Source organism: Gobius niger (genome assembly GCF_951799975.1).
Source record: "Gobius niger genome assembly, chromosome: 8".
NCBI lineage: Eukaryota > Metazoa > Chordata > Actinopteri > Gobiiformes > Gobiidae > Gobius > Gobius niger.
The window spans coordinates 31,191,434-31,214,313 of NC_136859.1; the positions used below are offsets into that span (position 1 = coordinate 31,191,434).

Consider the following 22,880-nt stretch of genomic DNA (forward strand, 5'->3'; position numbering starts at 1 on the left):
TGTTACCGATGACAAATTCAAGCACAAACTACAGAGCACTCCAGGCGTGTAATCCGGCCGTGCCGCTGCAGCCCCACGGATTCCTTCAGCCTGACTCAAGTCATGAAGCAACACACAGACATGCTTTAATGACAGCCCTGGACTGAAGAAACTCCCGACATCTCAGGACAACACGGGCACTTTCAGTCTAGAGTCCGAAAGGTTCTCAAACTGTGGTGCAGGTGCTCGAGGTGGTACGCTGGCTTCTTCAGAAATTCTGACCACTTTCTTCCAGTATTCTCGGACTGTAATGTGCAACATATGAGCATGGCCTGTCCGCCTCCGGGGAGTTTGTAAAGGTGTATTTCAGTATTTTCAGAGCACGTAAACGGACGACACATTCTAGGACATTCGAGAGCTAAAATGGGCTAAAATGGAAAGTAATAGCGGGGTAAGAGTGGAAAGCAATGGTGTTTTACTTGTTTTCTTGTTTATGAAGACATGTTTGTTAAGAAATGCATGTTTATTTGTTAGTTCTAGCTAGTTTGGCAGATGATGGCAGTCTCAACTTAATAAAAGTAGATACAGCGAAGTAGACACAAATCTCAGCGCTGAATACAAACATTTCAAGGGCCAAGTTAGAACCCCACTTTGGGCCTTAACAAATAACAACAACAACAAAAACTGAAACAAAAATCCAACTGAATTTAACAAACTGTTCTGATCTGAGGTCGCTGCAGTTAGTCAGGTCTAGGTTCAGCTGCAAACAATGCGAGCGATTGCTGTTGTTTTTTACTTCCGCAATTTTCGCCGGATGTTTTGGTGAATGGTCGGCAACAGCTGATGCATACAGGCCTCTAACCTCGGTTTTATAAAATGATAAAACATTATCCACATGCTACATTTCTGTGTAAATATACTTCGCATGAAAACACTTCACGTAACTTTAGTTAAATAGGGAACACGTGGAAGAGCTTGGTAGCTTCTATCGTGAGCTTTTTTGGAGCTATATGACATGTGGGAGAGGCTGCGTATGTGCTCCGTTTGCGTGACAGAGCGCACGGACAAAGACCAGACGGGGATATATTAACTTGGCTAAAGTGAGGTAAGAACATATCTCAGTATGTAAAAACGGTGGCCTATTCCTTTAAGATCTTTGCAATGATTGGGTGAATGAATTGTTATTCCAATAAGCTGCAAATACTCTAAAACAGGGCATTCAGGATTGATATGACACTGGCGAACACCTCATCGGCGTTATATCCATTAGTCAGGTAATTGCGGCTCTTAATCAAGTCCGTTTTGCTCCTGGTTTAGTCTTTAGTCCTAGTTAGGCACGGTTTAGTCTCTACTTTTGAATAGGCGTCGCATTTCCCTTTTCTCGTCTCTCGGTCTCCTGCGTGTGCCCTCTCTCACCCACGCTGTTTACCTCCGTCTGCTGATAGAGGGATGGAGAGACCGATATGCCAGGGTCACTCTAAACAAAAGGCAAGTTTGTGTACACGCACCCTGCCGTCATGGGACAGGGGATCGGTCCAAATACAGATCATTTTGGGGAGTGTTGATCATGATTCACGGCAGCGGGAGTGTGCACGAGAATAAGATATAAATAATGGTTGGAACGGGGGAAAAATAGCTATGAAATTTAAACATGTAAGTGGGTGAATGTAGCTCGTAACTGATATATAATGCAACAACTGCTCGATCAATATATGGATTTTAAATCATGTGTTGGTACCATGTCTGGGGGTTGGTGTACATGCTTTCCAGAACGGCTGCGTAATACAGTATAGCGCAAAGTTATCTTAATCGCAATAGAGTTCGGGAAAATCCACAGTTACCATGGAGATCCGCCATCTTTGCAGCTGTTAGCATACATTTTCCATAGACTCATTGGATTAAAACAGTATAAAAAGTGGAGAAAAAAGCTCCGTTAGCTGCTGAGTCACTGCTGGTAAATACATCTAACTCACTGTGGTCTCCAAGTGTTTTAATGTGAGCAATAAGTCCAGTATTTTAACTTTTAAAATCTCCGTTAGTTTACAATTGCTGCTAATCCCATAATGCTTAGCGATATGACGTCACATTCCCGTACTCTATAGCAGACAACGCAATAGGCTGTAAAAATTGCCACGATACATCTCAAAAAAATTGGCTTCACTTTTGTTCAAATGTAGCCTATAGCTAATGGGGCGCACATGTGTTGAAACGGTTTGGTAAAATATCGCCTAACATCGAATAATATCGAATATCGCGATTTTCCCTCATATCATGCAGCCCAACTTTCTATCGGTATCGTATCGTCGGCACGAAAGTTTGTTTTGTTACTATTTTGGACGTTCATAACATAAATGATACAGGGATAAAGAATAATATCAATAGAGCAAAAAGTGACATAAACCAAATACAGTTAGGCTACGCTTTCCTTGTAGTAGGGCTGCAGCTAACGATTATTTTGATAATCGATTTATCTACCGATTATTTTCACGATACATCGATTAATCGCTTGGCTGTGAAAGGTGCTTGGAAATTGTATTTTTTGAATTTTTTTGACCACATAAAGCTAAAGTGGCGCCGCTTGAGGACAAAAGATGGAGTAAACTTAAAGTAAACATTTGTAGGAGGCTCTTTGTGCTAATTCTGCTTTCTGATTGGACGAGGCAAAGACAGATATTTATGAAATTTACAATGTACAAAACACTGCAGACCCTCACTTTAAAGCAGTACTAAGTAACGTGTTTACCTTAATAAATCCTTTCCGTAGTCCCTGTGGGGGTAAAACAAGTGTTTATGGGATGATTGGAGGGTCTTTCATCTCCCCCTGGTGTCTCTGGCCAGAAAACCATGTTTGCAACTTGACTGCCCCCGGTGCGGAGAAAGCAATACACACTAATGGAATCACGAAGAAGAAGCTAACATGCTAACGGGCAAAGCTAACTGCGGGCTAGCGTCACTTTAAACAGTATTTACAGCCAAGTTTGAGTGAAAAAATATATTTCCATTGTGTAATTGGATGCACAGTAACCCTCTCTCCCTTCGCCTTTCCTGTCAGCGTAGTATTTACTCTCCAAGACAATTAATAAGTTAAAAAATCATAACTTGCTACTACACCTGCAGTTGCGCTTATGGCCTCTAGGGGCAAGAGTTACTTAGTACTGCTTTAAAAACAAAGTAGGTTTTCATCCAAAATACATAATTGTCATGTCATTTTTGCTCTATTGTAGTCTGTGTTCACTAGAAAACGATTAATCGATTGCTAAAATAGTTGACAACTATTTTAGTAATCGATTAGTTGTCGATTAATCGATTAGTGGTTTCAGCCCAACATTGTAGCAGAACTCTTTACACCGATAAGCCAACCACATTCCTATACAAATTCAAAAGACGGGGATATTCGCGAATAAAAAAAACTTATTCTAGCGTTTAAATTGACTTTATGTGATAGGCTAAATCAGACCAAGCCAAAAAAAAAAAAATCCATTTAATATTCCCGGTCAAGTCGTCTTCATCACCATGCCCGATTGTTTACAACTTGAAAACTTGCATAGTTAAAGACAAGCAGACGGACTGAATATAGGCTGAGAGTTGGCGACAATACCACTGACAGCAGGGAGAACGTAGCGTTACATCAATAACGACCAAAGAAAGTCCAAAACGTCTTACCAGTAAACCGTGGTCCCACCATGAACTTTCAACTTTCTCCTTGCTGTGTCACATTGTGGCGCGGGCGCAGTCAGACAGTCCCGTCAGTCAGAACCGCTTCCAGATCGTCAAAGCTGAAAGTAACGCGTGGAATGAAAACCAGCTTGTGGCGATAGTTTAGTTCAAAAACTCTTTCGCTTTCAGTGCCTGGGTCATCCGAATCTCTCCGGAGCAAACGCGTTGTGTGTCGGTTTTCCCCTCGTGGATAATCTCCACCTGACAGAAAGAACAGAGAGTGCGTGCGCAACAGGTGAAGGCACGGAAACGAACGCACTGCGGAGGCGGAACCGACGCGCCGGCAATGCGGAGAGCGGATCAAGAGCGGGGAATAAAGAAGTTAAAAAAAAAAGTCCAAAGTGTTAAAAGTTGTAAGGTATGCGTAGACTGGGAGACGGGGGATCTCTATTCTGGGAACTCACAGGACTTTCTCATTGCGCTGCAGTGTGTCGTCTGCTGCTGCTGAGGCACACAGCCAGCCAGACCGGAGTGAAACACCAAAATAGACTTTTCATGGACAAAGGAGGGCATTGGGGAGAGCTGGACGAGCGAGAATAAGGAGCTGGAGGCTCCTTATTCTGGTAGTATGGCTGGTAGTAGTGACAAGGTAGTAGTGACAAGTTACCATCATGCCAACTTAGCCTATATATATATAGTGAGCAAATATAGAAGATAAATAAGGATATTGTATAAAACAGTGAATCATGATGGATTTTTGATTGAAAAGACTGCATGTTTTAGTGGAATTTTGCAGCTGAAATGATTATAACGGCTGGTTACATTGTACAGTGGGGATAGATACAGACGGCATCGCGTAGAAGGGGGCGTGGCCTCGCCGAGGGGGAAAATAGAATTTTTAGAGAAACACAATTTTTCCCTCTTTTTAGCCATTTTCTGGTGGAATATGAACTTATTTATCACATAAATAAAGTCAGGTGTAAACCGGGCCCATATGGATATTTTCTCACAGCAGATTGTTCAGTCGAAGTGAAAAAACGGCAGTTGTAGCTAGCGCTAGCTAACCGTTAGCATTAGTCCGATGCTAACATGTAGCATCAAGTTAGCATTCTTCGTTTTTTTATGTATTTATGGGCTGTTGAACCACTTTGCTCCTGTCTTTGTATCTTTATTTAGTAGAAACTATATTCATAATTCAGCGTTTGTTACAGTAGTTTTTGAATAATTAGAGAAAGTTTAGATTTTTCTCCAAATTGTTTTCCCCCTGAACTGTTTTCCAACATGACCATATATGGGCGATGCCAGAGATGCCGGAGATGTCTGTGTGTCCAAACTTTTTTCATGGGGGGCCGCATACTGAAGCGTACGCAGGGTGAAGGGCCATAGATCGGTGGTTAGTGCCGCAAAACCTTTGACTAGCAGAGATTTAAATTGCGCCGCCCACACCTTTATCTCTGCTCAAAACCTTCATGCCAACTCTGTCTCACAGTAAAAGGTTAGTTGTTTGGTTAGAATTGTGTAGAATTATTACATTTCAAATAAAAAGGACTATCTCTGATGGTGTGTCCCGCTTCACAGCAAGAAGGCAGAGGGCCACCAAAAATTGGTCTGAGGGCCGCATTTGGCCCCCGGACCGCACTTTGGACACCCCTGGTCTAGTGCAGGGGTAGGTCAACGTCAAGCCCGGGGGCCAAATTCGGCCCTCCAGCATCAAACCTTTGGCCCCCGAGAGAATTTTGAAGAAACATTTATTCATAAATCAGAGACCAAATACATGAAAAGGATTCTAAAATGTGGAAAATACTGTCAATATTTTCCACATTTTCCAGCAAAACGCCCCATTAGGTCATATATCATGAGCAAAACTTATATTTGTAGAGGAAAAAGTGCGTTACTTTGGGCTATAATTGTGAGTTTCGGCCCTTGGTGTTTTGGAAATGAAGAAAATCGGCCCTCCGTGACACACACTTGCCTACCCCTGGTCTAGTGATTTTGAATGATTACAGCCCGGAAAGTTTGGGATTACTTTCAGTTCTTTTTTTTACGTTTTTCCAGACTGAGATATGTTCTTGTCTGAGCTTAGACGAGTTGATACGTACCTGTCTGGTCTTTGTGCGTGCCCTCAGTCACGCAAAACGACTAAAGATGTTGTTAGCAACATCTTTAGCCTCTCCCAACATATTCCTATGGCTCCAAACGGGGGTGAACTTAGAAGCGACCAGGCTCTTCCACGGGCACGGACAAAGACCAGACAGGTACACATCAACTCGTCTAAGCTCAGGTAAGAACATATCTCAGTATGGAAACACAGTGGCCTGTTCCTTTAAGAAATTTCTTTTACAACCCACTAACAACTGCTTCTTTATCTAACCTGTATAGGGTCACATTGTGGCTGAGGGTGTCAACATATAACCAGGAAAAGACACTTCGCTTCCCTTGTCAGTTTGATTGAACAAGCCTGACTGAGTGATTGCGCGAGAGGCTGCTGGCACAGGAAATGTTTACATGAGTCAGCCCCAGGGCAGGAGCGCATAGTCATCTGTGAAATGAGTGCTAGTTTGGGCATCATATAAGACGCTGGTTAAATACAGAGCATTATTTTACTATTAAACCTGCCAAACAAGTAACCTGTCATTTTAAAGACTGCAGATCACCATCGGTTCTGATTACACTCCACATGAGGAGAAAGGCCAAGGACGTTCCCCATGGGCCAGTCCCTTGTTTCACACTTCACCTCTGGATACCGGACTTCAGGGAGTTGATGTCTTCAATTAAAAGAGAATGCCAAACAAGTAAGTGAGAAGTCAGAGGAGTTTTATGCTTTCGGTAAGGCCTGCTTTCTCACTAATGTGTCCAGTTTCTATTATAAGCTCTGCTACATGGGACGGTTCCTTTAATAATGTACACGCTTTTACTTTCTTTTTTTTTTTCTTTTTTTTTTTGGGGCCTGCAACTTTCGAGTCGGTCGACCTCAAAAATAAACTTCCCAAGTGCTGGCCTCGTTTCTAAAAATGAAACCTGGCAGCGTTCACCACAGAGTCGTGAGTCACTTTTGGCAATCGACTCATTTAACCCCTGAAGATTTGGTTTTGAGTAGTACTTCGCAGGGCCGTTTCTAGCTTTTATGGGGGCCTGGTGTGATTTATGTTTTGGGGTGGAACAATGGTGGAAATGTGACAAAAAAGGGAGAAAACATTGACAAAAAAATTGACGAAAAAATGACAAAAATATGATAAAAATGTGACAAAAAATATGACAAAAAATGACGAAAATGTGACAAAAAATGACAAAAAATGACGAAAAAATGGACGAAAAAACGACAAAAATGTTACAAAAAATTACAAAAATGTGATAAAAATGTGACAAAAAATATGACAAAAAATGACGAAAATGTGACAAAAAATTACAAAAAATGACGAAAAAATGGACGAAAAAATGACAAAAATGTTACAAAAAATTACAAAAATGTGATAAAAATGTGACAAAAAATTACACAAAATTGACAAAAAATTGGACAAAAATTTGATAAAAATGTGACAAAAAATTGACCAAAAATTGATTAAAAAAATGACGAAAAAATGACAAAAATGTGACAAAAAATGAAAAAAAAATGACAAAAAAGTTAGCTGACTACCCAACAAAAAAATGATGGAAAAAAAAATCTGATGTGAGGAAAAATATCCTCTCGGTTCAGGCGGGAGTGAAGAGGTTAAAGCCACACACTGCATAACATTTCACCCAATTTTTCTTTTTTTTTTTTGGGGCCTGCAACTTTTGAGTCGGTCGACCTCAAAAATAAACTTCCCAAGTGCTGGCCTCGTTTCTAAAAATGAAACCTGGCTGCGTTTACCACAGAGTCGTGAGTCACTTTTGGCAATCGACTCATTTAACCCCTGAATATTTGGTTTTGAGTAGTACTTCGCAGGGCCGTTTCTAGCTTTTATGGGGGCCCGGTGTGATTTATGTTTTGGGGTGCCCGTTTCCCAAAAGTTGAGTGGAGTATGAGTGGAGTAATTCTCCTAAGCAATACAGGCTGCAGTTGCTAACGCGCAGGGGCGGACTGGGACTTACAACCGGCCCTGGACTCTAACCAGTGTGGCCCAAATTAGCGTAAATGCACACAGCACAAATACATATTGACATTACCCAAATCTAAAAGTTCTCCTGAACTGGAGAGCAACAGTGTAACGCCTCATTTGAAAGCTAAGACCTACAAGAGTGATTGCAACTTTTTGTCATGATTTTGTTGTTTTTTTCATTACTTTTGTGGCTTTGTCATTGTGTTTTATCACTTTTTTGTGGCTTTTTTGTTGCTTTTTTCATTGCTTTGTTGCTGTGTTTTTGTCTCTTTTTTGTTGTTTTTTTGTCATATTTTTGTTGGTTTTTGTCACGTTTATGCCACGTTTTTGTCACATTTTTTGTTGCTTTTTACGGCACATTTTTGTCCCGTGTTCATCCTCGTTTTCGTTTTTTTCTGTTTTGGCGCTTTTCTTTTGAGCTTTTAGATTTGGGCAAAGCTCGGTTAAGGCGTAAAATTAGAGATTAAAGAGAAAATTGAGAGGCCAAACCAGTGGCCCTAGAGCCAGTGGCCCTTCTGTGCTCTTCCAGAATGGACATACGGCCAGTCCGCCCCTGCTAACGCGTGTATAGCCACGCTTGGTTTCAGCTCAATTTCATCCAGCTTTGTTGTCAATTCAACCACATGTAAAGAATGTTTTGTCGCGTTCACATGAAGGCTCCGCGTTTACACATGGCAAGCACCGGATCGCAGTGCATAGCGTTATATTAATCCTGCCGTAGATTAACATTCCAAGCGTCATTATGAAATAGCGGTACGCAACAGGCCTTAAGGCGTTACTACAGTAAGTCCATGTGGGAGTATTCTTGACTGGAAGTGCTTTATCGCGGTCGCCTCCTCTCGGCCTCTTTGCAGCTCTTTGTGAATGGCCTGATTGGCGGCGTAAGTTATTTTTCCATTGACGTGTGGGTGGTGTGGAAGAGAGTGGCCAGGAGGTCCCACGGCGGCGCGGCGCAAGAGGGTGCGAATTAGCTAAAGTTGGCAGCGCGCGAAAGGCCCGTCATTCTCCCATGACATAGACACCTCTTGTTAGATTCGTGTTTACAGGTTAAAACAGTCAACAGCAGCAAACAGGTTTTTACAGTTACATTTTTAAAGGAACAGGCCACCGTTTTAACATACTGAGATATGTTCTTGCCTGAGCTTAGACGAGTTGATGCGTACCTGTCTGGTCTTTGTGCGTGCCCTCAGTCACGCAAAACGACTAAAGATGTTGTCAGCATTTGCCCTCTCCCAATGTATTCCTATGGCTCCAAACGGGGGTGAAGTTGGAAGGTACAAGCTAGCTCTTTCACAGGCAGTTGTGCGTACCTTAGACGAGTAAGCATCAACTCGTCTAAGCTCAGGTAAGAACGTATCTCAGTATGGAGAAAAGGTGGCCTGTCCCTTTAACCCCTTAACTCCCACCTGAACCGAGCACATTTTCTCCAGTTTGGCTTTACCCCAGTCCAAAAGCTTCTGGGAAAAAGCTGTGAAAATAGCAACAAAACTGGAACAATGATGGAAATGTGACAAAAAAGTGAGAAAACATTGACGAAAAAATTGACGAAATAAATGACAAAAATATGATAAAAATTTGATTAAAGAATGACAAAAATGTGACAAAAAATGACGAAAATGGGACAAAAAATGACAAAAATTTGATAAAAAATTGACCAAAAAATGACATAAATGTGACAAGAAATGACAAAAAAATGACAAAAATGTGATAAAAAATGGACCAAAAAATGACAAAAATGTGACAAAAAATGACAAAAAAATGACAAAAAAGTTAGTTGAATACCCAACAAAAAATGATGTAAAAAAAATCTGACGATGTAAGGAAAAAGATCCTCTCGGTCCAGGCGGGAGTTAAGAGGTTAAAGCCACACACTGCATAACATTTCACCCACACACTAGATTAAATTGAGTATTCATTCAATTTCAGGTTTTTTTTGGGTGAAAAATCCCTAAAACCATAAAGTCATCCATTGAACTCACAGAAGCGCTGTTAGCTAGCTAGTTTTTATAATTTATGTGGTTTCTCCATCATTAGCAATTTTCGGATTAGAGGCTTTTATATGCTAATTATAAGTAAACAACAACAAAAAAAACTGTATTCATAAATGACTTCTAACTCGCTGAAAAAATATAGATCATAATTTGGGATGTTTGACGGCTAAATGCTAACGGCTACACAGAAAGACCTTGAACAGGCTAACGAAGGCTGAAACATCTCCCAGACTAGCCACACTGCTAACTGGCCTACATACGTTTTTTTTTTTTTTTTTTTTTACATACTTTAAAAAATAATAACGTAACAAAAAGGAGCACCCTATTCCAGCTAACTTACATGTACTGGATGATATTCAGGTTTGTGCACCCCTGATTGGGAAACACTGTCCCGTGTGGGGCAGATGGTGCGGCAGTAAGGATTAGATCGTCTAGAATGTGGTGTGGTGCACAACAACATAATTTGAGTTTGACATGGGGACACGCCTTGTTGTTTTGACGGAGAACAAAGCAGGTGTCTGTGAGTGCGGAGGTGAGGCGCAGGGGCTGTTCCGGCGCATTGTTAGGCCACCACTGACAGATGGATACTGCTGTCGTCTGTTAGTCGCTGTGACTTGGGCCTGAAAACACTCCCTGCATGTTCCACAAAGACAACGAGCAACTATATAGCCTATAAGGTACAGGTTGAGATACTGTACATGAAGGATGTAGATTTTTGTAGCCCTGTGTATGTGGGAAGTTTTCAAAAATATATTGTTAATTGCTGAGCTCTTAAAGGATGTGTAGCAACAGTGGCGGAGTCGGTAGAGCGGGTTGTCTCAGGATTAGAAGTTCTGGGGTTCGAATCCCAGCTCCTGAAGAGGCACACTCATTGTGTCCTTGGGAAAAACACTTCACCCACCTTGCCTCCAGTGTCTGTGCACATTTGTGTCTGAATAAGATTGTGAATGGGTGAGTGGTTCCTTGCTGTAAAGCTCTTTGGGCCTAATGAAAGTAAAAAGCACTGTAGCATGTTATGTATACCAAGTACTGGATACAAGCAACCCACAATAAGTTTCAAGTTTCAAGTTTAATGGTTTTGTATAGCCCAATATCACAACAGAAGTCGCCTCACAGGGCTGCACCAAACATCAAGGCAATAAAACAGAGCAATAAATATGACAATTAAAAATTCAGGTAAATAAGAGCAGTTTTTTTCTCAGTAAGTGCCGGTCAAGGGCTGGACCATGCACACTGCATCACTGGTAAAGAAAAGTAATCAGCGTCTCTACTTTCTCCACAAGTTGAGAAGAGCCAGAGTCCCAGCCTCTGTTCTGTGCAACTTCTACAGAGGGACTATAGAGAGCATCCTGACCAGCTCCATCACTGTGTGTTTCTTCTACAGAGGGACTATAGAGAGCATCCTGACCAGCTCCATCACTGTGTGGTTCTTCTACAGAGGGACTATAGAGAGCATCCTGACCAGCTCCATCACTGTGGTTCTTCTACAGAGGGACGATCGAGAGCATCCTGACCCGCTCCATCACTGTGTGGCACGGCACAAGCACTGCCTCCTGCTGAAGGAGCCTCCAGCGCATCGTGAGAGCAGCGGAGAAGATCTGCGGAGCTCCTCTCCCTCTATTAAGGAGATGTACTCGACCCGCCTCACCTGCAAAGCCGTCAAAATCGCCAGGGACCCTTCGCACCATCACACAGTCTCTTCAAAGCAATGCCTTCAGGGAGGAGACTGCGGAATCTATGGGTCAGTTCCAGTCGACTGAGGAACAGTTTCATACACCAGGTCATCAGGAAGCTGAACTCCCTGCCCTCCCTGCCTTCCCTGCGCTCCCAACCCTGACTCCCCACCCTTCCGTTCCACAATCAAGGATGAGAGAAATATAATTTTACATCATTCACAAATTCGACAAATAAAAAAATCTTTGAATCTTTTGAGATACTCCCATGGCGATGTTAAGTACAGCAGTGGTCCTTAAGCTTTAACTCCTACAGAGTGTACCAGACTGAATTATTTTCCTCTACTATGGATGGCGGTGGGGTGCACGTGTTGGTGCTTTGATCACGTTTCTGCGGCGGGCAGAGCCATGCGTTCTTTAACACTGTCGCTAGAGCGGGGCCATCCATACATTCTCTCTCTCGGGACATGGACAGTGTTCATCGCACAGTTTCCCGTATCATTTATTTGGAAGTGATTGGATTCACAAACCTGACACATTCATCTTTTGGCTGAAAGTCCTTCCATCGTGCCTTCAAGCACATCGTATTGAGTAGTATCTTTACTTTTGAGAGAGTTTTTTTTTTCATGTGGATAGGTCCAGCCATGACAGACACATAGACCATAAACTTGTTTGAACATAACCAAATAAAAAAAGTAAAGCAGATCAAAACAGAGATTCTTGGAGTGACACTCATATAATGCTAAATGTCAAATGCAAATATTTTCACCACTAAGGGGGAAAGGCCTGTCAATTCCAAACTCACTTCGGAATGCCGAGTATTGCTTGTGTCTGTGTAACAGCATTTTATGACAGCCGCAAGTGAAGCAAGCATTTGAGTCCAAAGGTGACGCCCACAGAAACCTGTTCCACTGCAGCGGCTCAGAGCTCTCGAATTCTGACAACACTGACAACTTCAACAGCTCAGCCCAAACCAGTAAACGCCCTCCCTCTTGTTATCTCAAGTTTACATTCTGTGTGGTCCAGAGCAGCCAGCTTTCAGCAAACGACCAAAAACAAATAGAGAAATGTGAAAGAAGAGCAAGTGCATTTCAAACTATAAACATAATTACAATCTGTACACACAGGTTGATCTGGACAATTATAGTGTTTGTGGCCTGCAGGAATAACAAACAATTCACTTTTTTGCTAAATTAACTTAGCAATTTTCGACTATATCCAAAGGTTGTTGTTAGGACTGCTACTATAACTCCTATCTATAACTCCTCAACCTACAAACATGTCCTGAAATGCATGTGATAAAGGTGAAGGGGCATTGGTCACTTATTAATGTAAATACAGTGCTAATATTGTGTTTGAATTAACTATAAATTGCAGATATAAAAAATTATCTCATTGTGTAATTGGATGTACAATATCCCTGTCTCCTTCTGTCTTTTCTGTCAGCGCTTATGGCCAGGGCCGGACTGGGACTGAAAAACAGCCCTGGACTCTGACCAGCCTGGCCCAAATTAGTGTAACTGTGCAATTCCACAAATACATATTTTAACCTTTTACCACCCGCCTTAACATTAACGAGTGCATTTTCCCGGCTTTTTTTATTATTATTTTTTTGACTGGTATCATCAGCAAAAAGAACAGGAAAGGTGGTCGTAGAAACAGAAGCAAAATCATTATAGTAAATAATGATGGTCCCAAAATTTAACCTTGTGGTACACCTTACTCCATGGAATTCCTTTTAGATTCATGTTTTTTTATATTGGGCATTACCCAAATTAAACCTAAAAGCTTCTCGACTGGAGAGCAACAATGTAACGCCTCATTTGAAAGCTAAGACCTACAAAAGTGATGGAAACTTTGTCATATTTTTGTTGTTTTTTTTAAATTATTTTTAATTATCATTTTTTGTTGTGTTTTTCTCACGTTTTTGTAGGTTTTTTTGTCCTTGTTTTTCTCATGTTTTTGTTGACTCTTCATCCTCTTTTTCTCGCTATTTTGATGCTTTTCTTTTTAGCTTTGAGATTTGGGTAAAGCTCGGTTGAGGCGGTACTGGTGGCCCCAGTGGCCCTTCTGTGCTCTTCCAGAATGGACATATGGCCAGTCCGCCCCTGCTTATGGCCTCTATGAGTCACTTAGTACTGCTTTAAAGGGGCTAGATGCAAGTTAGCCATTTTATGCTCACTACTGCCACCTCAGGTCATACTTGTAACTGCACCTTCTATATTAAGTTCGTGCATGACGGCAATTCGGACCTGAAGCAACACCGTTTTGAGTGACAGTGCAGGGTTTTAGAGGCAGTTGTGGTGAACAGGTCTGGGCTCATTCTACTCATTAGGACATTGTTGGAACATGTAGGGGAAGGAAAATACATAATTTTAACATCTTTAAACATCTTATAGTCCCTTTAAAGTGATAGTCTTTAAGCTTCAAAGTGAGAGATGGAGTGAAATTTAAAAGTAAACAATCAAATTCCTCCCCTCTTAAACCAGAAAGCCCTTCTTAGTTTGCAAAATGAGGAGAACAAGGACAGAATTTTAAAACGTAAACGATCAAGCTCCTCCTCCCTCCTGATTGGACCGGACAGGCTGGTTCACAGGAAAAGCTCGTCTCATTGGTCGACACGGGAGGATACCAGACTGATAAGTTGCCGAGATCCGAGAGGGACTTTACAAAAAAGAATATATATTATTACAACAAAGGGAGTAGATGCAAGTTTGCCATTTCATACTCACTACTGCCACCTCAGGTCATACGTGTAACTGCACCTTCTATTTTAAGCTCGTGCAGGACCCGAATTAACACCTTTTTGAGTGACAATGCAGGATTCTAGAGGCAGTTGTGAATACGTCTTGGCTCATTCTACACATTAGGACATTGCTGGAACATGTAGGGGGAGGAAAATACATAATTTTTAAACTTTTTTAAAACTCTGTATAGTCCCTTTAAATCAGCGTGCAAGACCAGGTGGTCAATTAGTCGTTTTTTAGATTTGGGAAAAGCCGTTCTGGAGAAAATGTGCTCGGTTCAGGTGGGTATTAGGTCAAGCTTCCTAGATTAAAAGATAAATGCATTTCAGTCGTGATACTTTGTACATCTGATGCTGTGAATGTGACATTGTGCCTCACCTGACATGATGTACCGTTACAACAGGTAAACTACTGTTGATGGTTTCGGAGGTGGTTCTTTTACAACCTCTACATGCAAATGGTATTTTCCAACTACGCAAAACGGCCGTCAGCAGTGAAGACCTTGGCAGGAACAGTCGGGGCACGAGCAGCCGAGAATGTGCGGAATTGAAATATTTTTTAAAAAGAACCTTGAGTGAATCACTTCTGTGTCATTCGGCAAATGTGCGACAAACCGCAAAGAACGAAAGGTCAAAAATAAAAATTTAATCACATATTATAATTACAACACAGGTTAGAGATGCTTTTCAGTACATCTGTTTCAACAATCATACAAATACATCTGTAAAAGTCACATTCATCAAATATTCAACAGTAAAGCACTTTAGACTCATTTAGAGTAGTAGCAGAAATTGTTATTGGCTCAAGTTTTGATACAGGTTCATGATTTTCCTTGTTTTTTTCTTGTCTTTTTGTAAGGCTTGCTGTATTGTCATGAAGACTCGGAGAGAAGCTAAACATCATGCAGTCCGCAAACCAGATTGGCAGGAACCGCAACGTCTGAAAGAGAAAGGCAGGTCACAAACAAATATGAGTCAAAGTGCAAAAAAAAAATTCACGGTAATTTCCGAAATGTTGTGCTTACCGATTTTGTTCGGCCTGGGCAGGTTGAGGTTGTTCATGATGTCCACAAACTCTCCCAAGGTTTTGGTCAAGCGGGGATTAAACTTGCGCTCTTCGCCGACCGTGGAAACTGTCTGGCCTGACGCAGAGAGAGAAAAGATTATTAACTGCAACAGGCACACAGTATGGATTTGTATTGTTTGTGTAACCGACCTTGGTAATCGTGTGCGGGGTAGATCAGGCAGCTGTCGGGAAGAGTGAAGATCTTGCTGTGAACGGATTCGTAGAGTTTCTTTGAACAACCTGAAAGACAGACACAAAAACATTTGCAGAATATAATTTATTGTGGTGACATGGGCTCACAATATCTGAAAACGACGTAGCAGGACATTTCTCTCAGGTTTGTAAAGTCGAATTTATTGTGGACAGTGACAAAGTTACCACAGAAAAAGGTCACACGCTCGATAAATGGTTGGACGGACTTTAGCTCTGATTACAGCACATTTCGCTGTGGTGTTGTTTCAATAAGCTTTTGTTATTGTTTTTTAGGGCTTCTGGCAAGTTTTCTGTATGTTATGCAAGTGTAACCATGAAGACGGATCCATCCACAGAGGAAAAACCAACCAGAAACCCTTAAAACAACTGGTAATAAGAAGAAAAAGAAGAGCTTTATTTATATAGCACCTTTTACAGACATAGTCACAAATGAGACAATTGTACATTCACCTAGGGCTCAAATATCAATTTGATTTAAAAATCGAGTTGGTAAGTCAAATCGATTCATATTTTCCAAAAATCTTTTCTTTTTTTTTAAATTATTAGGCCTATGTATTCATTTATTTTTAGCTCTCTAACCTCTGCTTGGAGCAGGGGTGCCCAAAGTGGGGCCCGCGGGCCAAATTTGGCCCACCAGAACAATTTCATTGGCCCGCCAGAAAGTGACCTACTTTTGCATGTGGTTAATACTAACTCTCTCTCCCTATCATTCTCAATGGTAAATATGGATGCAGTACACTTTTTGGCCATCAGCGTCAAATTGGGGGCGCTGTTTCACTCCTTTTGCAAAGTTAGAGAAACACTGTTGTAGTGTCTTGGTATTTATCACAAAAATCGAATCGAATCGTGAATCGAGTTTTTTTTTTGAGGGGGGGGGAATTGCCCAGCTCTACATTCACCCCAGAAAACTATTTAAAATAATGCCTATTTTAAGTCTTTCCTTTTTCCCCAGAGTCCGTTGTAAGAAAAGTTTGATTGAATGTAAAAAATACATGATTTTAAGCAGAAAAGAAATCGCAAGTCTTAATTGCAACTTTTGGAAAAATGGCCCACAAAATCAAGCATTTTAGACCCCAGCTATAACAAAAAATGGCCGCAAAATCCTGGAGGGACTGGCTAACCAAGCACCCATACAGCCATTGGGTCACAAAAAGGTTGAATGCGCTTTTTTTTTCCCCACATAAAAAGTTCCATAATGCACCTTTAACAAATCTTTGCAGTCATTAAATTCATTCAAATTCATTATGTGAGTAAACAAGCGAGTGAAATGTGGATATTTTACAGTAAATTACACAAATGTTGCTAATTTTGAGCAAAAATTCTTGTTAAATTGACAAAAATGATACAACTTTACAGAAAATCTAAGCAAAACATGCAGTTGAAATTGTTTTGGAACATGTTTGTATGTATTTTTGATTGAGCGGTGATATTATTTTCAAAGTCATTTGGATTTCTAATGCCAACACCAAACAAATTAAACCCTGACAGGAGGTATTGAGGTAATGAAGACTTTCTGCTGATGGAAAAGTTGTCAGTTCATGCACTCACCTTGCACTTCAAAATGGAAAATCACTACAGCTCAAAACTATTCTACTAAAGTTAAAAGTAAGCTTTAGACTTGCTGTGAACAACAACATTGTATAACACTGCACTCTAGTGGTCACGTTGATGTATTACAAAAATGGTGGGTGAGCTGTTCATCATTTACCTTGCTGGAAGTCTGTCCTGCCACAGCCCCTGACGAGGAGTGCGTCTCCAGTGAAAGCCATGCTCTCATCGCCGGTCACCAGAGTCATGCAGCCGTCGGTGTGCCCCGGGGTCTCCCTCGCGACCAGACACTGTGGAAATCACACATGCGGTCGTCACTTAAAAAGTAGCAAAAAGGCAGATAAGGCAGTAGAAGTTGATCCTCACATGTCTCCCAAAGGTGATCTTGTCCCCTTCTTTGAGGAGAACGTCAGCCGCGGCACCGCTGTGTTTACAGATTGCACTTTTCAGCCCAAACAGTTGCTTCTTCATGAGCCCTGTGCTCGTGATGTGGTCGGCATGGCAGTGTGTGTTTACTGTCAACATGAAAAAACAGCCACAGTCCTGCTCAGATACAGCGTTTATTAAACAGAGGAGGGAGGGGGGATCATTTAAAAAATGCATGAAAATTGTATTAGGGCAGAGACTGAACTAGGGGTGGGAACCTCTGGGTACCTCACGATTTGATACGCGATACATGGCTCTCGTTAATTATGATACGCCAATAATGCAATAATCATCACCCTTTTTCTTATGTGAAACAATGATCCCTGACACTGGAAATGGGTCTGTTGAGCTGTCAGTGGCATCACTAAATTTTACATTTAAATAAACAAGAAACCACAGAGCTATTTCAAAAAGAATAAATCAATCCCAAATTAACTGAGTGCACTTTCGCTTCAGTCCAGCTTTACCCAAATCTAGAAGGTTACAGCCTATAGACCAGTGTAACGCCTCATCTGGAAACTAAGACCTACAAAACACCTTTTTGTCACTTTTTTCAAGAAGCTTTTAGATTTGTGTAGCACCAAACTAGAGAAAATGTGCTCTGTTCAGGTGGGGGTTAACAGGTTGATCTTATTGATATTTTTGAAAACTATCATTAAAAGTAGATATATTTGTGTGACAGTGTTTGCCCTCTGCTGTTCTGACTGAATTCTTGATCATTATTGGTCTCTATTGACTGTGAAAACTGTGGAGCACTGCGTCATTAATGTGCATCGCCAGATAATTTTTTGATATCGTTGTAGTTTTTTATATTGTTGTGGACACGATGAAATGAAATGAAGGATGTAAATTGCTTGATTAGATCATATTTGAGAGGAAATTAGTATGGCGCAAAAAAAAAGAATGAAATATCTTGCATTAATCTCCATAGGCATAATGCTGGAATTTTGAAGTAGTTTGTCCATTGTCAATTATATCGTTAAATATATCATTATCATATTTCTTTTTTATATTGTGATAGAGATTCTAGGCCATAGTCGCCCTGCCCCACATGACGTTATCAAAAAGAATCTATCGGACAAGAAAAAGTGTCATATGGTTCTGCAAAACATTGTGATATAGCGCCGCCAGAGGCTTTGCCATGAAAGGACGGATATTAGATATTATTCAAAAAAGCGCCGAAGATGGAAAAAAGTTTCTTCACTTCACTGTGCGGACGCCAAACTACTCCTGGTATTATTACGCCTTACAATATAGTTCCCCCTTTTATCCGCTTAGAAAATCCACATTGTTTAATTTTGTGTAATTATACTTTGTCGTGTAACACTTCACGTAACCATATTTAAATAGGGAAAACGTGGAAGAGCTTGGTAGCTTCTATCTTGACCTGTTTTGGAGCTATAGTGGAGAGAGGGAGAGGCTAAATGCTAACGCCGTCTGTGCTGTGTTTACGTGACTGAAGGCACGGGGGAAGACCAGACAGGTCCTAAAGAACTCGTCAAAGCTAAGGTTAGAACATATCTCAGTATGTAAAAACGGTGGCCTATTCCTTTAAAAGGTTTAGGGGTGAGTAGAGTAATCCAAATATGAATATTATTTGACATTTACTGTATTATTATATTCTACATTCTGTTCTAATTGTAATTTATATTCTTTGCCCCACAGTTTTTTTTTTTTTTTTTCATTTATTGTACATAAGATACATTCATTCAGTACAATTTGTTTGCACAATACCCACTGTGAGATAAAGTCCAATCTTATGTCATTTCCTCGAGTAAGAATAACATCACTAATCTTAATCTTAAATAAAAAAGTACTGAAGAAATATTACTTAAGTTGTGAGTGACTGCTTGAGCGTAAAAGTGTGATTTATGATGATATATATGATGATATATATGATGATATGATGCTATTTCCCAAGAACACACTATGATATTGCTTAAAAGACACGAGGTATTTAAATGAGGTGTCCCTTGAGGCTGTTGTTGCTTACAGATCGGGAGAAAGACGAGTGAATGAATACTGAAATGACACAAATATGAGGCGGCTCCGGTCGTACCTGCCACGGTCAGATTCAGTCCCAGTTCTTTGACGAGCTTCATGTCTCTGTTGAGCGTCTCCAGAACCGGGTCAATGAGGACTGCCTCTCTGGTCTCTGTGTCTGCCAGGAGGTACGTGTATGTGCAGCTTTCTCTTTCAAACAACTGCAAAACAAAGACACCAGCATGACTTGGCAAAAAAGGCACAGGAATTTCTCAACAGAACCAGATCACAGAGCCCTTTATTCTGACGTATTGAAATATGCGACATGTTGTCCACGTCCAGAAAGATCCCTGGAAACACACTTTTACCAAATAGTGTTTTCTTTTAGGTGATGTCAGTAAAGTAATAATAATGCCTTACACTTGTATTGCGCGTTACTATCCTGTATAAGCAGGTTTGTCAAAGCGCTACTGTCGTCATTACTCATTCACTCACACACGGATTATGAGGAGAATCCAAACAAAGTCAAACCTCTGTGCACCAGAACTTTAGAAGGAGTTTTGTATCAAACTATCAGGAATTTGCTGCCAGTGTTTGGCCTCGGTAAATACAATCATGAGTTGTACTTATACGATTTATGATAATTTAGTAAAAGTGCTTTATTCCATCACGTTAGCATCAGTTGAAGTGTTTAGGCTAAGGAGCTAACAGACCCGTGAGCTAACCTCGTTGATCTTCCGCAGATACAAACACTGATACAGTCTTGTGTACCATAACACAGGGCAGAGAGTGGTATATAGTTAACCTGTCTGAACAACAGTCCTTCGGTCCGTGCCATCCTGGTGCAGTAGGCTCTGCCAGCAGCTGTCAGTCCGGGGATCAGCGGGAGAGCAGAGCAGCGCAGTCCGGGGGAGACGTGTCTGTTGTCGGCTGGAGCGTAGCACGAGCCCTCGCTGTTCACTCTGAAGCGAAGCGCTCGAGCCAGTTGGACCGGCTTCGTCCTCCTAATAACGGAGCACATTGTTCCCGGTAAATTCTTTCCCTTGGCGTAAGCAAACCCAACCGAGCAATGGAAGTGGGAGGTTGTATAAAGATGGTGCAGATAAACAGTAAGACAGACTATTTCATGGTGCAGCAGAGCTAATGCTAAAGTCTCACCTCAGGTGAACCCATTCTGCACAGACCCTGCTGCTGCACTGTGGTCACTACACTCAACAATGGGCAAGTTTTGGTCAAAGTTTACAAGGTCAACTCAACCGCACGAGCGCGCACCCTACTGGGCTCTCCCTGCAGGGAGTAGCACGCGACGAGCCTACGTGACAAATGACAGGCTTCATTACTCTGACTGGTTTTACCAGTTTAGTTTACTATTCTTTTATAACCCAAGCGTTACTCCTTAAAGTGGTATAACATATAACAAGATCTATAAAGAAATAAACATGGGTTAATGAACAAAAAATGTGACAGCTAACTATGCTAGTGTTTCTCAAACCTTTTTTCTGTAGGCTACATGACGACGAGACTAAAATTACTCCGTGTGTGGAAGGTCAAATTCAGGACCTAATATATGGCTACATTAGGTAAAAAAAAAAAAAAACAGGACTACACAGATATCCCAGCTGTTATTGGGATATCTGTGTAGTCTGGATAATCCAATGAGGATCATGCACATGTCAAATTGTTTAGGCCTAGACCAGGCGTGGCCAAACTGGGCCAAACCGCATCTTCAATACGGCTCTCAAGTTAATCTACACAACCAAGCCCAACATGCATTGCCTAATAAGGGGGAAAACACCAATGTTTTCATTGACATAAAGATCATTCTTAACTGCAGCCATGTGTTGCTCTTCTATGTGAATAGTAATTGTTTGAAACAACCAAATTGCAACTGGTCTGGCTCCCGTGGAAAATATCCAATGTGACTCTGGCATCATAAACCTTGCCCATTTCTGGCCTAGACTATTGACCAATATGACACCTGAAGAGACACACTTCTGCAGCTATAGACTTTATTCTTTGGACTAAAATGGGACACTTTGTCATGTTTCAATGGTGAAGTGAGGACTCAAATGCAGAACAGCCAGTTTAAAGGTTAAATCAAATTTAATTGACAAAGCCAAGGCCAAAATAACTCAAAAACCATGACCGGACATGAACAAGAATACAGCGACACCGACACTGACAGAAACACAATGAACCGACAAGGACAAGGGAAAACGCAGGGATCTAAATACAGAAGGAACAGGGAACAGGTGAAACACAATCGGGCGAGGCAGGTAATCAACACAAGGGAAACAAAGCAAAACCACAAGGACAGAACAGACATGACAATACAAGACTAGAAAAAAACAGGGGACAGAACACAAATCATGACATACTTAAGAGAATGATAAAAGAAAACACAACACGCAGGGTTTGCCACTTGGCTTTATATTTTATTATCTAAGTCCAGGTCTTATCAGTAAGGGCAGGTGTTGTGCGCTGCAGTCGTCAGGGTGAGCCCTACAAAAGGCCAAGGCTGTTAGTATTTGAAAACAAGTGCCGCTGTAGGTTTTTATCACTTTGTACAATCATCCATACCTCCAAGAATCCCTCGACCCACTCCATCATGTGTGTCACTCGTGCGAACCCTCCTGGTTTGTTGCGTCGGGCACAGCCCCATGACCAGCTGGCCACTCCCGCCAGTCTCCACTCTCCGATGGCGGTTTCACATATGAGAGGCCCTCCATTGTCTCCCTTCGGACCATGAAAAATAAATAAAAGGTTTCTTGTCAGGCAGGTTTCCAAATCGAGGACACTTGATTGTCTGTAGGCTATACATTGCAGATGCCAACCCCTCCGCACATGTTGCCGGCGCACATCATGCTCGGAGTAAGGAATGCACCGTTGACATCTGGATGCGAACACACAGACTGGTTGATCACTTTGACCTGAGCCTGCTTTAGCCTACCGGATCCACGCCCTAAAGAGAGGACAAAGAAATTGAGTGTGATCCATGTTACAATAGGATACAATGCATTCAAGACTAGAGCAATTATGTGGAAATCATGTTCAGATCACATCAAGTTAAGGCCATCAAGGTACAGAGCCAGGGCCATTACAAATAATATAAAATCAGGGGTTATGCAAAACTGTCATTCCCTGCTCTGTCGATGGCACAGTAAGTATCTGACAAGTAAAAAAACATGGGTGTTTTTTGCTCTATGTCTGTGACAAAGATGCCCAATATATGATCATTTTGAGAGGCAGAGAACAGAAAGGATTTTAAAACACTATATATTGTTACCTAAAAAAATATACACCCTGGCATGTGACATTATGTTTATTTTTTAATAAAATTTGTGTACTTACAATAAATACAAAACAAATACCTTTTATTTATTTATTTTTTTGCAATGTAAGAATGTGATTAATACTTATCAATGGCTTAGGTCAGTGTTTAAGTCACCCAAAGCACCACTTTAGAAATGACTTGATTTTCCAAGTACAACCTCATAAAACACTTGATATCTGAAGCAC

The 22,880-nt window shown here is 41.2% G+C and overlaps 2 protein-coding genes across 2 annotated transcripts in view; both read right to left on the minus strand.

Moving 5' to 3' along the window:
* Positions 1-3,786, minus strand: part of phldb3 (pleckstrin homology-like domain, family B, member 3) — a 57,013-nt gene extending 53,227 nt beyond the window's left edge. The window contains exon 1 of the mRNA XM_079561905.1: positions 3,643-3,786. Within this exon, the coding sequence (XP_079418031.1) occupies positions 3,643-3,664 (22 nt within the window). The 5' untranslated portion in view covers positions 3,665-3,786. The remainder of the gene's footprint in view (positions 1-3,642) is intronic.
* An 11,075-nt stretch (positions 3,787-14,861) lies between these two features.
* ethe1 (ETHE1 persulfide dioxygenase) lies at positions 14,862-20,561 on the minus strand. Its single transcript, XM_079562054.1, has 7 exons — positions 20,167-20,561; positions 19,438-19,582; positions 17,319-17,467; positions 17,113-17,242; positions 15,342-15,431; positions 15,151-15,267; positions 14,862-15,065 (listed from the first exon to the last, which is right to left on the minus strand). The coding sequence occupies exons 1-7, from the start codon at positions 20,380-20,382 to the stop codon at positions 15,019-15,021; spliced, it is 894 nt and encodes a 297-aa protein (XP_079418180.1). The 5' UTR covers positions 20,383-20,561; the 3' UTR covers positions 14,862-15,018.
* Between the last annotated feature and the right edge of the window lie 2,319 nt (positions 20,562-22,880).

What these genes read in the sequence shown, in the direction of transcription:
- ethe1 (XM_079562054.1), bottom strand. Translation starts at nt 20,382, where the DNA reads ATGTGCTCCGTTATTAGGAGGACGAAGCCGGTCCAACTGGCTCGAGCG. An exon ending in AAGGACTGTTGTTCAGACAG is followed by an intron (nt 19,583 to 20,166) that starts GTTAACTATATA and finishes TTTGTTTTGCAG; the next exon opens with TTGTTTGAAAGAGAAAGCTG. An exon ending in GCCCAGGCCGAACAAAATCG is followed by an intron (nt 15,066 to 15,150) that starts GTAAGCACAACA and finishes TTTCTCTTTCAG; the next exon opens with ACGTTGCGGTTCCTGCCAAT.